This window comes from Salmo salar, chromosome ssa02, assembly GCF_905237065.1.
Source record: "Salmo salar chromosome ssa02, Ssal_v3.1, whole genome shotgun sequence".
Classification (NCBI taxonomy): domain Eukaryota; kingdom Metazoa; phylum Chordata; class Actinopteri; order Salmoniformes; family Salmonidae; genus Salmo; species Salmo salar.
In genome coordinates this window covers 69276594-69291248 of record NC_059443.1, presented here as the reverse complement: position 1 = coordinate 69291248, position 14655 = coordinate 69276594, and the positions used below count along the sequence as shown (strand labels likewise).

General features: G+C 44.8%; 1 protein-coding gene across 1 annotated transcript in view; it reads left to right on the top strand.

The window, feature by feature from the left end:
* Nucleotides 1-10894, top strand: part of LOC106592643 (platelet-derived growth factor subunit B) — a 15422-nt gene extending 4528 nt beyond the window's left edge. The window contains exons 2-9 of the mRNA XM_045713272.1: nt 3566-3668; nt 6046-6120; nt 6620-6816; nt 8431-8628; nt 9521-9580; nt 9919-9925; nt 10239-10414; nt 10642-10894. Of these exons, the coding sequence (XP_045569228.1) occupies nt 3566-3668; nt 6046-6120; nt 6620-6816; nt 8431-8628; nt 9521-9580; nt 9919-9925; nt 10239-10405 (807 nt within the window). The 3' untranslated portion in view covers nt 10406-10414; nt 10642-10894. The remainder of the gene's footprint in view (nt 1-3565; nt 3669-6045; nt 6121-6619; nt 6817-8430; nt 8629-9520; nt 9581-9918; nt 9926-10238; nt 10415-10641) is intronic.
* Nucleotides 10895-14655: the final 3761 nt, after the last annotated feature.

Below are 14655 nucleotides of genomic sequence, written 5' to 3'. Positions count from 1 at the left end.
TCTATAGGAGTCAGAGATACACAGTAAACAGTAGTCCAGACAGACAGCAGGTCTACAGTACAGGTCTATAGAGTCAGAGATACACAGTAAACAGTAGTCCAGACAGACAGCAGGTCTACAGTACAGGTCTTAGGAGTCAGAGATACACAGTAAACAGTAGTCCAGACAGACAGCAGGTCTACAGTACAGGTCTATAGGAGTAGAGATACACAGTAAACAGTGTCCAGACAGACGCAGGTCTACAGTACAGGTCTATAGGAGTCAGAGATACACAGTAAACAGTAGTCCAGACAGACAGCAGGTCTACAGGACAGGTCTATAGGAGTCAGAGATACACAGTAAACAGTAGTCCAGACAGACAGCAGGTCTACAGTACAGGTCTATAGGAGTCAGAGATACACAGTAAACAGTAGTCCAGACAGACAGCAGGTCTACAGGACAGGTTTAGGTGAAAGAGGCATAATAGGAACTATTTGATTATTAGTTTATTTCATTCCATCTATTTCTGAATGCCACCTCCCTGTATTCCTCTCTCTCTCTCTCTCTCTCTCTCTCTCTCTCTCTCTCTCTCTCTCTCTCTCTCTCTCTCTCTCTCTCTCTCTCTCTCTCTCTCTCTCTCCCTCCCGGCCCCCTCTCTTTCTTTCTCTTTTTTCTGTTAGATGAATAGGTTGACGTGAGAGCAGGTAAGAGATATCTCTGTAAATCCCCATCTCCTCTCTTCTCTTCCCGTTTCTATTTGATCTCTCTATCCATCATCCTCCCCTCCGTTTCTCACCGCGCAGGAATCCGCTCAGTATGTTTGTGGGGCTGCAGCACAGGTGTGTGTGTGCGTTTCTGTGTTGGTCTGTGTGTCTGTGCCAAGTGTAGGGGATCGAGGCCAGGATGTACATGGCTGTTTAGTTTGTTGGCTGGTCATCATATGTTCCTGTGCATGTATGGATGTATGGAGTGGTGTAGTGGGGGGGTCTTTCGACAGTATGATTGTGAGTCAAGTAAGTTTGCGCTCTTGTGACCAGTGTGTGTGTGTATGTGTGTGTCGTCAGTCAGCTGGCCCCATAATTCCTTTCCATTACACCTCACCTTTCTCCTCTGACATTCCACACGTTCTGTCTTCCCATGAACCCCTGGGCTTCCCCTCTGTAGGGCCCCTGAACACACACACACACACACACACACACACACACACACACACACACACACACACACACACACACACACACACACACACACACACACACACACACACACACACACACACACACACACACACACACACACACACACACACACACACACACACACACACACACTGACAGTCAGTCTTAAAACAGTGTTAGATGTACTGGCATATGATGCCGGACCATCTGACCCGTGTGTAGGAAACGTCATGTCAGGATTATGGGTCATGAATCAACACCAAGAGACAGTGGAGCCCCTTAAAGTGACAGCTATAGGCCTCTATCCTAAACCAATATAGACACCAGCTAACTTCCTTCTTTTAGTCCCGTTTATCTGGGCCTCTGTAGGGCTGTAGTTGGATCTGCACTACATGTCTTGGGATGTCGTTCCACCTCAACGTTAGACCACGTTATGAGGTCTGAACCCATATTTGAAATAACTTTGGTTTTGGCGTGAACGATCCCTGGAGGAAGTGACTGAATCATTCCTTTCAGAATGATCTAGCTTTTCTGCAGAAGTACACTCTTAGAAAAAAAGGTGCTATCCAGAACCTAAAACGAGAACACTTTGAATAACCCTTTTTGGTTTCAGGTAGAACCTTTTTGAGTTCCATGTAGAACTCTTTCCACAGATGGTGCTACATGGAGCCCAAAATACTTCTACCCGGAACCAAAAAGGGTTCTACCTGGAACCAAAAAGGGTTCTACCTGGAACCAAAAAGCATTCACCTACAGCCGAACCCTTTTTTCTAAGAGTATTTCTATTATTAGGCAATTTTCCAATGCTGGTCTTTTTTTTAAGTCTTCAGAAAAGGACAGCCATTAGACTCTGTAATGTTTAACTAGCAATTTCCTGGTCTGTTTTTACTCTCATTTAGACACAGGCTGTGTCTGAAATTGCTCCGTATTCCCTACTGTATATAGTGCACTATTTTTGACCAGAGCCCGATAGGTCCTGGTCTAAAGTAGTGCACTAAATAGGGAATAGGGTGCCATTTGGGACGCAGCCTGTCTGTTTAGTAGCAACAGGTAGCACACAGTGATGTTATGTGAACTCTGGGGTGAGGTGTAGTTATTTTTCGCTACACTGTCAATGTAATGACACCATGTCAACTTGTAAATGGAAAAGTGTTTCTGGGCTATTCAGCAGACACGCTGCATTGAGAGACACTGCCTGTGAGTCCTACATTAGCAACTGGGTCAGTCAGAGGCTTGTGAAACTCAACCAGGTGTCCAGACCACTCACCCGGAGAGAGAGAGAGAGAGAGAGAGAGAGAGAGAGAGAGGTCCTAACACATACTATACACAAATACAGTGAGATGGTGAAACCAGTACGTATGGGATATGTTTGTTTGTCTATTTGTGTGAGCACAGTTGCTGGGGTGATGTACTATTTGTTGTAGTCCTCCAAGCACATGACAGTAACTGTTCAGAGGAACACACACTCCCACACATAACTCTAAGGCTCCATTCTACTGTGCTGTGGGAGATATTGAGAAGTGACTAGGAGTCATTCTGAGACAAGATAGAGAGGCATACTGTATAAGAGGATTGCCCCTAGCAATATAGACACAAGTGTCTCTCTCTATCTCGCCATCTCTCCCTGTGTGTGTGTGCTGTTGGATACTGAAGGTTACTTTGTTGACAGTTAAAGTAATACAAGTCAGACAGTAACTAAGATAGAGAAACAGACAGACAGACAGACAGACAGACAGACAGACAGACAGACAGACAGACAGACAGACAGACAGACAGACAGACAGACAGACAGAGACAGACAGACAGACAGACAGGGCAGAACAGACAGACAGACAGACAGACAGCGAAGACAGACAGACAGACAGACAGACAGACAGACAGACAGACAGAAGAAGAGGAAGAAGAGGGGAGAAACAAGACACGACCAGGAGGAAGAGTTAGTTTCTGTTCTCCAGGGTTACAGGGGGGAACAACAGCAGTGTTTAGGGTAAACACACAGACAGAGAGGATAAACACAAACAACAAACAACAATCACAACAGTAAGGCACTTCTCTCTTTTGGAAGGAAGTGAAACTGGATGAGACAAAGAGACCATGATGCCTGGAGGTGGTGGAATGGAAGGGAGACGAAGAAGGATGATATTAACCTTTTATATTTTTCTTCCTCCTCTCTCTCTCCACCCACCCCCTCCACCCATCTTTCCCCCATCACTCCTCCTCCCCTCGTTCTCTCTCCTCCCACCCCCCTCCCCTCCTTTTTCTCTCTCTCTCCTCCCACCCCTCCTCCTCTCTCTCTCTCTCATCCCTCCTCTATCCCCCTCTCCCCCTCCCCCCCTCTCCTCCTCTTCCCACCCCCTCACCCTCTCTCACCCTCTCTTTCTCTCTCTTTCTCTCTCTCTCTCTCCCAGGGAGATCCTCTCCCACCATCGTTAGTAGAGCTGGTGAGAACCAGTCCTATCTCTTCTATAGAGGACCTGCAACAGCTGCTGGAGCAAGAGACTGACTCCCAGGGTAAAACTGCCCTCCTATAGCCTTTAATACACAGGCTCTCTGGGCCTACCTCACTGCTGCTGCTGCTATCCCATAGAAATATGGTCATAAACAGTCTGCACACACACACACATGTTCACACACACACACACACACACACACACACACACACACACACACACACACACACACACACACACACACACACACACACACACACGTACACACACTCTTATAATAGCAGTAATAACAGGAGAGATGGGGAGGAGGCGAGCATGCAGGTGTGGCCCAGCAGGGTTGGCACGATAGGAATGTAGCGGAGGGTGTGTTTGCGTGTGTATGCTTCTGTGTCCGTGTGTGTGCAAGGTGTGTGTGTGTGTGTGTGCGTGTGTGCGTGCGTGTGTGTGTGTGTGTGTGTGCTGACTGGTTATGGCAATATTTACATGGGAAAGCTGCAGCAGCAGTGGAGAGGCCGGCCCAGAGAGAGAGCCAGCAGGGACAATACAATGTTACTGACCTTGACCAGAGACAGACTATTAGAGAGAGACTTTAACCAGAGTTACAGAGTTAGACTATTAGAGACCTTAACCAGAGTTACAGAGTTAGACTATTAGAGACCGTAACCAGAGTTACAGAGTTAGACTATTAGAGACCTTAACCAGAGTTACAGAGTTAGACTATTAGAGACCTTAACCAGAGTTACAGAGTTAGACTATTAGAGACCAGAACCAGAGTTACAGAGTTAGACTATTAGAGACCTTTAACCAGAGTTACAGAGGTTAGACTATTAGGAGACCTTAACCAGAGTTTACAGAGTTAGACTATTAGAGACCTTAACCAGAGAGTTACAGAGTTAGACTATTAGAGACCTTAACCAGAGTTACAGAGTTAGACTATTAGAGACCTTAACCAGAGTTACAAGAGTTAGACTAGTAGAGACCTTAACCAGAGTTACAGAGTTAGACTATTAGAGACCTTAACCAGAGTTACAGAGTTAGACTATTAGAGACCTTAACCAGAGTTACAGAGTTAGACTATTAGAGACCTTAACCAGAGTTACAGAGTTAGACTTTAGAGACCTTAACCAGAGTTACAGAGTTAGACTATTAGAGACCTTAACCAGAGTTACAGAGTTAGACTATTAGAGACCTTAACCAGAGTTACAGAGTTAGACTATTAGAGACCTTAACCAGAGTTACAGAGTTAGACTATTAGAGACCTTAACCAGAGTTACAGAGTTAGACTAGTAGAGACCTTAACCAGAGTTACAGAGTTAGACTATTAGAGACCTTAACCAGAGTTACAGAGTTAGACTATTAGAGACCTTAACCAGAGTTACAGAGTTAGACTATTAGAGACCTTAACCAGAGACGACCAGAGTTACAGAGTTAGACTATTAGAGAGAGACTCAGACACAAGACAAGGCCATGTGTGTTTGTGTGTGTGTGTGATCACCGTACCACACCCTACACACACACAAAGGCCAACTATGTTTAGCCAGTTCTTCTCTGACCTTAGATACACACACACACACACACACACACACACACACACACACACACACACACACACACACACACACACACACACACACACACACACACAGTTCTAGACATACAATACATAGACAGTTTGACTGACAGACACTTATCTTTCCCACTAATAGCCATATAGTGAGACAGATCAAAGCCAGGTTAACATGTGGTTGTGGGGGGGTTTTAGACAGGCCATTCTCGTCTATAGAGGGGGAAAAGAGAAAGGGAAAAGATTGCATCACGGTTAGGGAAAGAATAGCTATTTGAGAGAAAGAAAAGAGAATAGTCTAGACTACAGAAATGTTGACTGAAATACAATAAGGCACAATGCAATATCTGTTCTATATCATAAACATTTTTCAGACACAAACACAGACATTTATTAGTTAGTTATAGACCATTATGCCTAACACGGCAAGATATGACGCCTTCGGAACACACACACACACACACACACACACACACACACACACACACACACACACCACTATATTTAAACACTCATATCTCCAGTTATACACATTCCCGACAGCTCAGACATATTGCAGCAATAAATAGACTGTGATTGTTTTAGAAAAAAAAACATTTCCTTTGTGTGGTGAACAATGATTATCTCTCCGACCCAGACTAACACACTCAGACTCTTACCATTAGTCAAAATGACAGTAATCAGCAAGCGAAGAGGACTTCATAGAAAGCCATGCATACAATGATTCATTGACAGAAGTTACTTTCACAATACACACTTTACACAATAGAACAGAGAAAAGATGGTTGAATGCAGGTGGTTGACTGAATGACTTAACATTCCTGTGTTCTCTTCTTCCTTCCCTCTCTTTCTCTCCTTCTTTTCTTGCTTTTAGAGGTGGAGCCAGATGAACCATCGGCCAATGAGATTCATTCAAATGACACCCATGGAAGATACAGGAGAAACCTAGGTTAGTCTGTCTACTGTACCTGTCCTTCTGTCTCTCTCTCGCTCTCTCTCTCTGTGTTTCTCTCTCTCTATATATTTCTTCCCACCTCCATCTCTATCTGTCTCCCTCGATTTGAATTCAATTCAAGGAACACATTCATTTAAGAATAATAACTATAATCTCTCTCCAGCGAAGACCCAGCAGGTGTTGTAGACTCTTAGAAAACAAGGTGCCATCTAGAACCTTAAATGGTTCTTCGGCTGTCCCCATAGGAGTACCCTTTGAAGAACACTTTTTATTCTTGGTAGAAACCTTTTGGGTTCCAGGTAGAACCCTTTCTACAGAGGGTTCTACATGGAATCCAAAAGGGTTCTACATGTTCTACAGGAACCAAAAAAGTGTTCTCCTATGGGGACCCGTTTGGAACTATTTTTTCTGAAAGTGTACAGGTCAGGACAGAGGTCATGATGTAGTCTAACATCCTCCCCCTCTCTCCCTCCCTCCCCTCCTCCCCCAGTAGATGCCCAGCCAGCCCAGCAGGCGGTGTGTAAGGTCAGGACAGAGGTCATGGAGGTCACCAGAGCCATGCTTGACCGACGCAACGCCAACTTCCTGTTGTGGCCGCCGTGTGTGTGGAGGTGCAAGCGCTGCTCTGGCTGCTGTAACACCAGAATGCTACAGTGCGTCCCCATGGTGACTCAGACACGATATCTACAGGTATATATACACCCCGATGCTATCTACAGGTATACATACACCTATATACACTATCTACAGGTATATATATACCTATATACACTATCTACAGGTATACATACACCTATATACACTATCTACAGGTATATATATACCTATATACACTATCTACAGGTATATATATACCTATATACACTATCTACAGGTATACATACACCTATATACACTATCTACAGGTAACCTATATACACTATCTACAGGTATATATACACCCCGATGCTATCTACAGGTATACATACACCTATATACACTATCTACAGGTATATATATACCTATATACACTATCTACAGGTATATATACACCCCGATGCTATCTACAGGTATACATACACCTATATACACTATCTACAGGTATATATATACCCTGATTATCTACAGGTATACATACATCCTTATTCTATCTACAGGTATATATACACCTATATACACTATCTACAGGTATATATATACCCCGATTCTATCTACAGGTATACATACACCTATATACACTATCTACAGGTATATATATACCCCGATGCTATCTACAGGTATACATACACCTATATACACTATCTCAAGGTATATATATACCCCGATGCTATCTACAACCATAGGAGAACCCTTTGAACAACTACTGGAACCAAAAAAGGTTCTCCTATGGGGACAGCTGAAGAACCTCTTTGGAACCCTTTTTTTCTAAAAGTGTACACACATTACCGCCTACTGCAGTGTGTCCCCACACTTACACAGTATACACTATCTACAGGTACACTTACACCTATATACACTATCTACAGGTACACTTACACCTATATACACGATCTACAGGTACACTTTCACCTATATACACTATCTACAGGTACATATACACCTATATACACTATCTACAGGTATATATATACCCCGATGCTATCGACAGGTACACATACACCTATATACACTATCTACAGGTACACATACACCTATATACACTGTCTACAGATTCATATACACTATCTACAGGTACATATACACCTATATACATTATCTACAGGGACATATACACTATCTACAGGGACATATACACCAATATACACTATCTACAGGTACATATACACCTATATACACTATCTACAGGTACATATACACCTATATACACTATCTACAGGTTCATATAAACTATCTACAGGTACATATACACCTATATGCACTATCTACAGGTACATATACACCTATATACACTATCTACAGGTACATGTACACCTATACACACTATCTACAGGTACATATACACCAATATACACTATCTACAGGTACATATACACCAATATACACTATCTACAGGTACATATACACCTGTATACACTATCTACAGGTACATATACACCAATATACACTATCTACAGGTACATATACACCTGTATACATGGATATACCTATACAAATTATACACACCTAGTCTAAGCTACACTGACATATGTAGGCCTATATATAAACATTCATGGATATGTCCAGTAGGCATATCACCTCATCAGATTTACAAGCGACCTTTCACCCCCAGGTAACAAGGATTCAGCATTGATAAGAGACCCCACTACGACAAGGCGGTGATCTCAGTGGGACCACGCCTCCTGCCGCTGCCAGACACACCCCTCGGCCACAGCTGCAGCCAGGTCCACCTCCCTCCCCCTCCTTCCCCCGACTCACCCCCAAACCTCCCTCCCTCTCGAAGACCTCCATCGCCATGACGACATGAAGGCCAATCAGAGGTTCCATGTGGATGACAGGGGGCAGCTGGGAGACAGTGGCAGACAAGTACACCCCTGTCACTCACACAGCCACGGACACACACTCTGGTGGGGACTGGGCCTGGGAGACACACACTCGCAGGGACACACACACAAACACACCCAATGGCAGGGGCAGGGATGCAGGTAGGGACACACACAGACACACACACACAGACGGGTCCCTCTTCTGAGCTCCCTATAGGGCATGGCAGTGGGTATGAGGGGGGGAGAGGGGAGGAGAGAGGGTCACAAACACCCCACCGCACACACACTGACACACAGCCCAACACAGGAGAGAGGCAACACATTGATAACACAGAGAGGACACAGGAGATAGGAAGACAGCAACAACTACAACAGTACTACCAACAACAACAATATCTACAACAACAGCAACAATATCAACAACAACAACATCAACAACAGCAACATCAACAACATCAGCAACAACAGTACCAACCATACAGTCAAGAGCCAGCGCTCAGGACTCAATACAAACACAACGCTCCCCAATCCGACAGCAGCGGTCCACCTGACACAAAACAACCAGCCAATCACAAACCAGAACTGGTCCACAGCAACACAGAACCGACCGGGTGATAATGACTCCAAGCACAGAGGTGGCCAATAGAGACGACTAAAGGATACAGAGGTCACCAGTCAGAGACAGGCAGCGACAGAAGTGACCAATCACAGAAAGGAGGACGACAAAGAGCGACACAGCCAGACAGAGCTGTCCAATCAGGAACAAAGACACTCAGAGTCGACCAATCACAAACACAGAGGCTCAGAGTTGACCAATCAGGGTGACTCTGTCACAGAGGAGGAGAGCAGGAAGAAACTTCTAGAACTCTTACAGAGAGAACTGGGCCAGAAACAACAGCATCATCCTCCTCATCCTCATCTTCCTCATCAAGACCATCATCATCCTCACCATCGTCAGTCTCGAACACAAACCACCACCACACAAAGACCAGGTATTTGGGAATTTGAGTGTGTGTGTGTGTGTGTGTGTGTGGGGTGTGTTGAGTGTGTGTGTGTGTGTGTGTGTGTGTGTGTGTGTGTGTGTGTGTGTGTGTGTGTGTGTGTGTATGTATGTGTGCACGTGTGTGTGTGCCTGTGTGCACGAATGCATGTGTTTGCATGTGTGTGTGTGTGTGTGTGTGTGTGTGTGTGTGTGTGTGTGTGTGTGTGTGTGTGTGTGTGTGTGCATGTTGTGGGTCAGTAACTATGTATGCCTGTGAGAGTTGACGTTAGGGGAAGAGGCTGTTAGAGGAAGTAGACCTGTTTTCTTTTGTGGTCCTGACTGTCGTAGACCACATGTATGATTATATGAGCATATGTGTCCTGTCATTCTTTCCCTCCCCCTGCAACATGGGACCTGAACTTCCGCTTCCTGTTAAAACAGGTTCCTAGCGGTCGCAAACGTGATGGGAGTTACAGACATTGTTACAGACGCCTCAGAGGTGATTACATTACACTGTCCTTGACTATTTTATGTTATCTAACACAATGCATCTCTCTCTCTCTCTCTCTCTCTCTCTCTCTCTCTCTCTCTCTCTCTCTCCCTCTTTCCTTTCTTCTCTCTCTATCTCTCTCCCTCTTCCACCTCTCTCCCCTCTCTCTCTCGTCCAGTGCCCCCACGTTGTCCTCCAGCAGGGCCCCAGGGTGGTCCCCCCAGCCCCCGTCCCCCCCCCCAAAGCCCCCAGGGCCCGTTCAGACCCGGCCCTTCCCGCGGACGCAGGAGGAGGAAACATCGGAGCCGCATCAGCAAGGCTGCCCTCCGAATCATGATCATGTAGAGAGAGATGGTAAGGAAGGAGGGAGGAGGGGGAGGAGGAGGAGGGGGAAAGGGGGAGGCAGACCAACAGATGGAAAGGTAAGAAAGACAGAGGGAGACAGCGGGAGAGAAAGAGGGAGAGAAAGGAAGATAAATCGAGAGTGTAGATATTAAAATGTCAGACATAGTATGGACGGGGGAGAGAATGAAAAGCTTGAGAATGAGAGACTATCTAACTCCTCTACCTCTCTTCTACAGGCAACTGGGTCGACTGTGTCTACCGGGCTCACCCAGGGTCGTGTTCATTAGGCACCAAACGGAAGAAAACGGACTGAAACAGGGACACACACACAACATGGAATGAACCCTAATTTCCTGTTTTTTAAAACGTTGTGTGCCCTAATGAATACTGAGGGATACTGCCTGGCTATGGAACCTCAGGATGGACACTGGAGACTGGGCAGCATTCTGGACTCTACTGCTGGCTAACAGACATTACTGCAGGCTGTGTCAATCTTTGCACCCCAGAATGGCTGGTGACCGCTATGTAGCATCTTTCTATAAAAACTCTGCTAGCTTTATTTAAACCGCAATATCAAGACAATAGACAATCTCAGACAGAGACTCTCCTTAGAAAGGAGGTTGTTTTGGATGTTTAACACTGGAAGTAAAGTGATGTAACCTTTGAAAAAGGAGCTAAGCAAACTACATCTCCCATCAGCCATTGACTTGTATACTTCTAGCCCCGCCTACTTTGAACACTGGCTACCGATTGGACAGTTAAGGAGGGTGTTCGGCGGATATTATTAGATCGCTTGCTGCAACAGCCATTGATTGGTTGATTTAGATGCCATGAAACACGCCCCTCTCTACAGCTTGACTATGATTGGTTGCTGAGAATAAAACTGAAATCTTATTGGCCCAAAATGGTGCTTGAGGCCATCTATTTCTAAGAGACAACGCAAAGCTTGGATGTGGATATTTTCACTGGAATGGACTGGGTTGACTATGGAAACTGTTCTCAGATAAACAATGTTATCCTACTGGTGTAACTGAGATAACTGTCCTGGGAATATGACTGGTGTAACTGGGATAACTGTCCTGGGAATATGACTGGTGTAACTGGGATAACTGTCCTGGGAATATGACTGGTGTAACTGGGATAACTGTCCTGGGAATATGACTGGAACTGGGATAACTGTCCTGGGAATATGACTGGTGTAACTGGGATAACTGTCCTGGGAATATGACTGGTGTAACTGGGATAACTGTCCTGGGAATATGACTGGTGTAACTGGGATAACTGTCCTGGGAATATGACTGGTGTAACTGGGATAACTGTCCTGGGAATATGACTGGTGTAACTGGGATAACTATCCTGGGAATATGACTGGAACTGGGAATAACATGAGTAAAGGCTGATAGAACATATGGATAGTGAAGCACTGAAAGGAGAAGCTCGGTGTAGGGGGAATGCACCCTTAGACACTGATCTTGGGTCCCGTTTAGCATGGTTAATGTTGGAATTGGTGGAGGAAGCTGATCTTAGATCTGGAGAGAGAAGCTCAGGACATCACACACACAGAAACATGTCATTACTACTACAGTATCTTTCAATGTTCTGTCTTCATCTGGATCCAACCAATCCAAACACTGGAGTAGTTACACACTGGAGCGCAGATAGAACTAGAAAACATAGAGGGAAAAGTAGAGGGAGCGCATAGAGACCATGTAAATAGAACTGTTCTAGTTGTCCTATATCTATTACAGAGAAAAGCCGGTATAGAACTGGAAAACAGAGTGAAAACATAGCAAAACATAGCAAAAAGAGCATAGATGTTGAACAGGTCTAGTTGTTCTCTCTTTGATAGAGAGAAGCAGATATAGAACTGTAAAACCTAGATTGAAGGATAGCATTTTTGCACTGGGAGAGCAGAGAAAGGAACATATGCAAAACGTCACCATAGTCACCATACCAGGAGGCCATAGACTACTCAGATGACAGACACTCAGCATTCAACACTGGCTCTATACCTGACGTTAGATAGATAGATGTTTGAACCTTTTCAACATAGCCTGGAATGTGTGGTGGAAATATTTCAAGGGAATCTTTGCTCAGTAGTTCTTCAACGTAGCCTGGGGAGTTGTGTGTTTCAGCTGTAGGGAAGTCTGTTGTCTTTGTCTTGCCAAACACGGAAGCAACAATGTAGCGTTGTTGACTGACTCAACAGTCAAACACCCAGGTTACAATAAGGAACTGGAGATTTTACTGTATATCAGGAGAATTCAACTCTTACCCTACGAGGTCCGAAGCCTGCTGCATTTCTGTTCTCCCTGATAATGAATTGCACCCACCCCAGGTATAAATCAGTCCCTGGTTAGTGGGGAACAATGAAAAAAAGCAGGGGAACTGGCTTCGAGGGTGCAGATTTGAATTTGAGGGCTGTAGGTCATTCATTGTGCCATAGTGGTTATGTCTCTCTCTTCCCCATCCTGAGACTAGAGCAGGGCTGTCAACATCAGTTCCATGGAGGGCTGTAGGTCTTCTGGTTGTTCTTATTTCCCCATCCTGAGACTAGAGCAGGGCTGTCAACATCAGTTCCATGGAGGGCTGTAGGTCTTCTGGTTGTTCTTATTTCCCCACCCTGAGACTAGAGCAGGGCTGTCAACATCAGTTCCATGGAGGGCTGTAGGTCTTCTGGTTGTTCTTATTTCCCCATCCTGAGACTAGAGCAGGGCTGTCAACATCAGTTCCATGGAGGGCTGTAGGTCTTCTGGTTGTTCTTATTTCCCCACCCTGAGACTAGAGCAGGGCTGTCAACATCAGTTCCATGGAGGGCTGTAGGTCTTCTGGTTGTTCTTATTTCCCCTTTCATTTGTGTCCAATTAAGAACTAGACAACCAGCTAAAGAGAATTTCCTTACTAATCAGTGACCTTAATTAATCAATCAAGTACAAGGGAGAAGTGAAACCCCGCAGCCACTCGGCCCTCCAGGAAGTGAGTTTGTCACCCCTGCACTACCCCAGGTATCAAGCTAGAAATAAAACTAGCTAAGGCAGTATTTCTCAATCCTGGTCCTGGGGACCCAAAATAGTGGACATTTTTGTTTTTGCCCTAGCACTCTAGAACCAGGATTGAGAACCACTGAGCTAAGGGGTGAGACAGCCATCACTGGGGGAGAAATAGAATTTGGGATGGGATGCTTTGAAAAACAATGTCAAACTTTTTGGAATGGCTCTGAGAGAGAAATGTTATCCAACACTGTATGTACTGTACATGATTTAAACATGGTGTTTTTTATTTCTTAACTTATTTCAAATGGAGGATGTGTCATTCTCTGGTTCCGAAGTGTAATTATTGTTGCTGATGATAATTATTGTTGTTGTATATTGTTATTGTTAATGAATGCTATTTTATATAAACATAAAGGCCAGAATTATATTAATATAATGACCGTGTGTATCGGCTTTCCTTATTTGGACAGACACACACTCAAGCACATACACTCATACCTAATGAAATGATGTAACGCACGCAATGTGTGTGTGTGTGTGTGTGTGTGTGTGTGTGTGTGTGTGTGTGTGTGTGTGTGTGTGTGTGTATATATATATATATATGTGTGTGTGTGTGCACATGCATGTGTGCATGCGTGTGTGTGTTCGTGTGTGTGTGTGTGTGTTGTGATCGTGTTATGGCCCTATCCTAATCTTTGACTATGACGGCATGTTCTGAGCATGGAGACAGAGGACAGATGACAGGAATGGATAGATGACAGGAATGGACAGATGACAGGATGAGAAAAGACAGAGAAAGAGGGAAGGGACACAGGAGGGAAAAGAGGGGGGGTGGCTGGTCAAAGCTCAGCAGAGTGAGAAGAAGAAAAAGAAAGAGAGTGTGTCACTAAATAGGAGAAAAGAAGCTGAGAGTGGTAGCGTGAACTACATTGACTTTACAACAGCAGAGGAAAAATGTAGTACAGAAGCGAGAAGGCGAGAGAGAGAAAGAAAGTGAAAGAGAGACAGACAGAACAACAACAACAACAACAGACAACAACAACAACAACAGACAACAGAAACAACAACAACAGACAACAACAGACAGACAACAGACAGACCCAGACAAGAACAGACAGACAAACAAGAGTACTTAGCTGCGGGTCAGAGAAGTGGGTGGTGAGCAGTCTGGGGGAGATTTATTAGAAGTGTCATCCCAGTTGGTAACTGTCTCTTCAGGATGGGGGTTTGAAGGGAAGGAGGGGTCAAAAGGTGCCT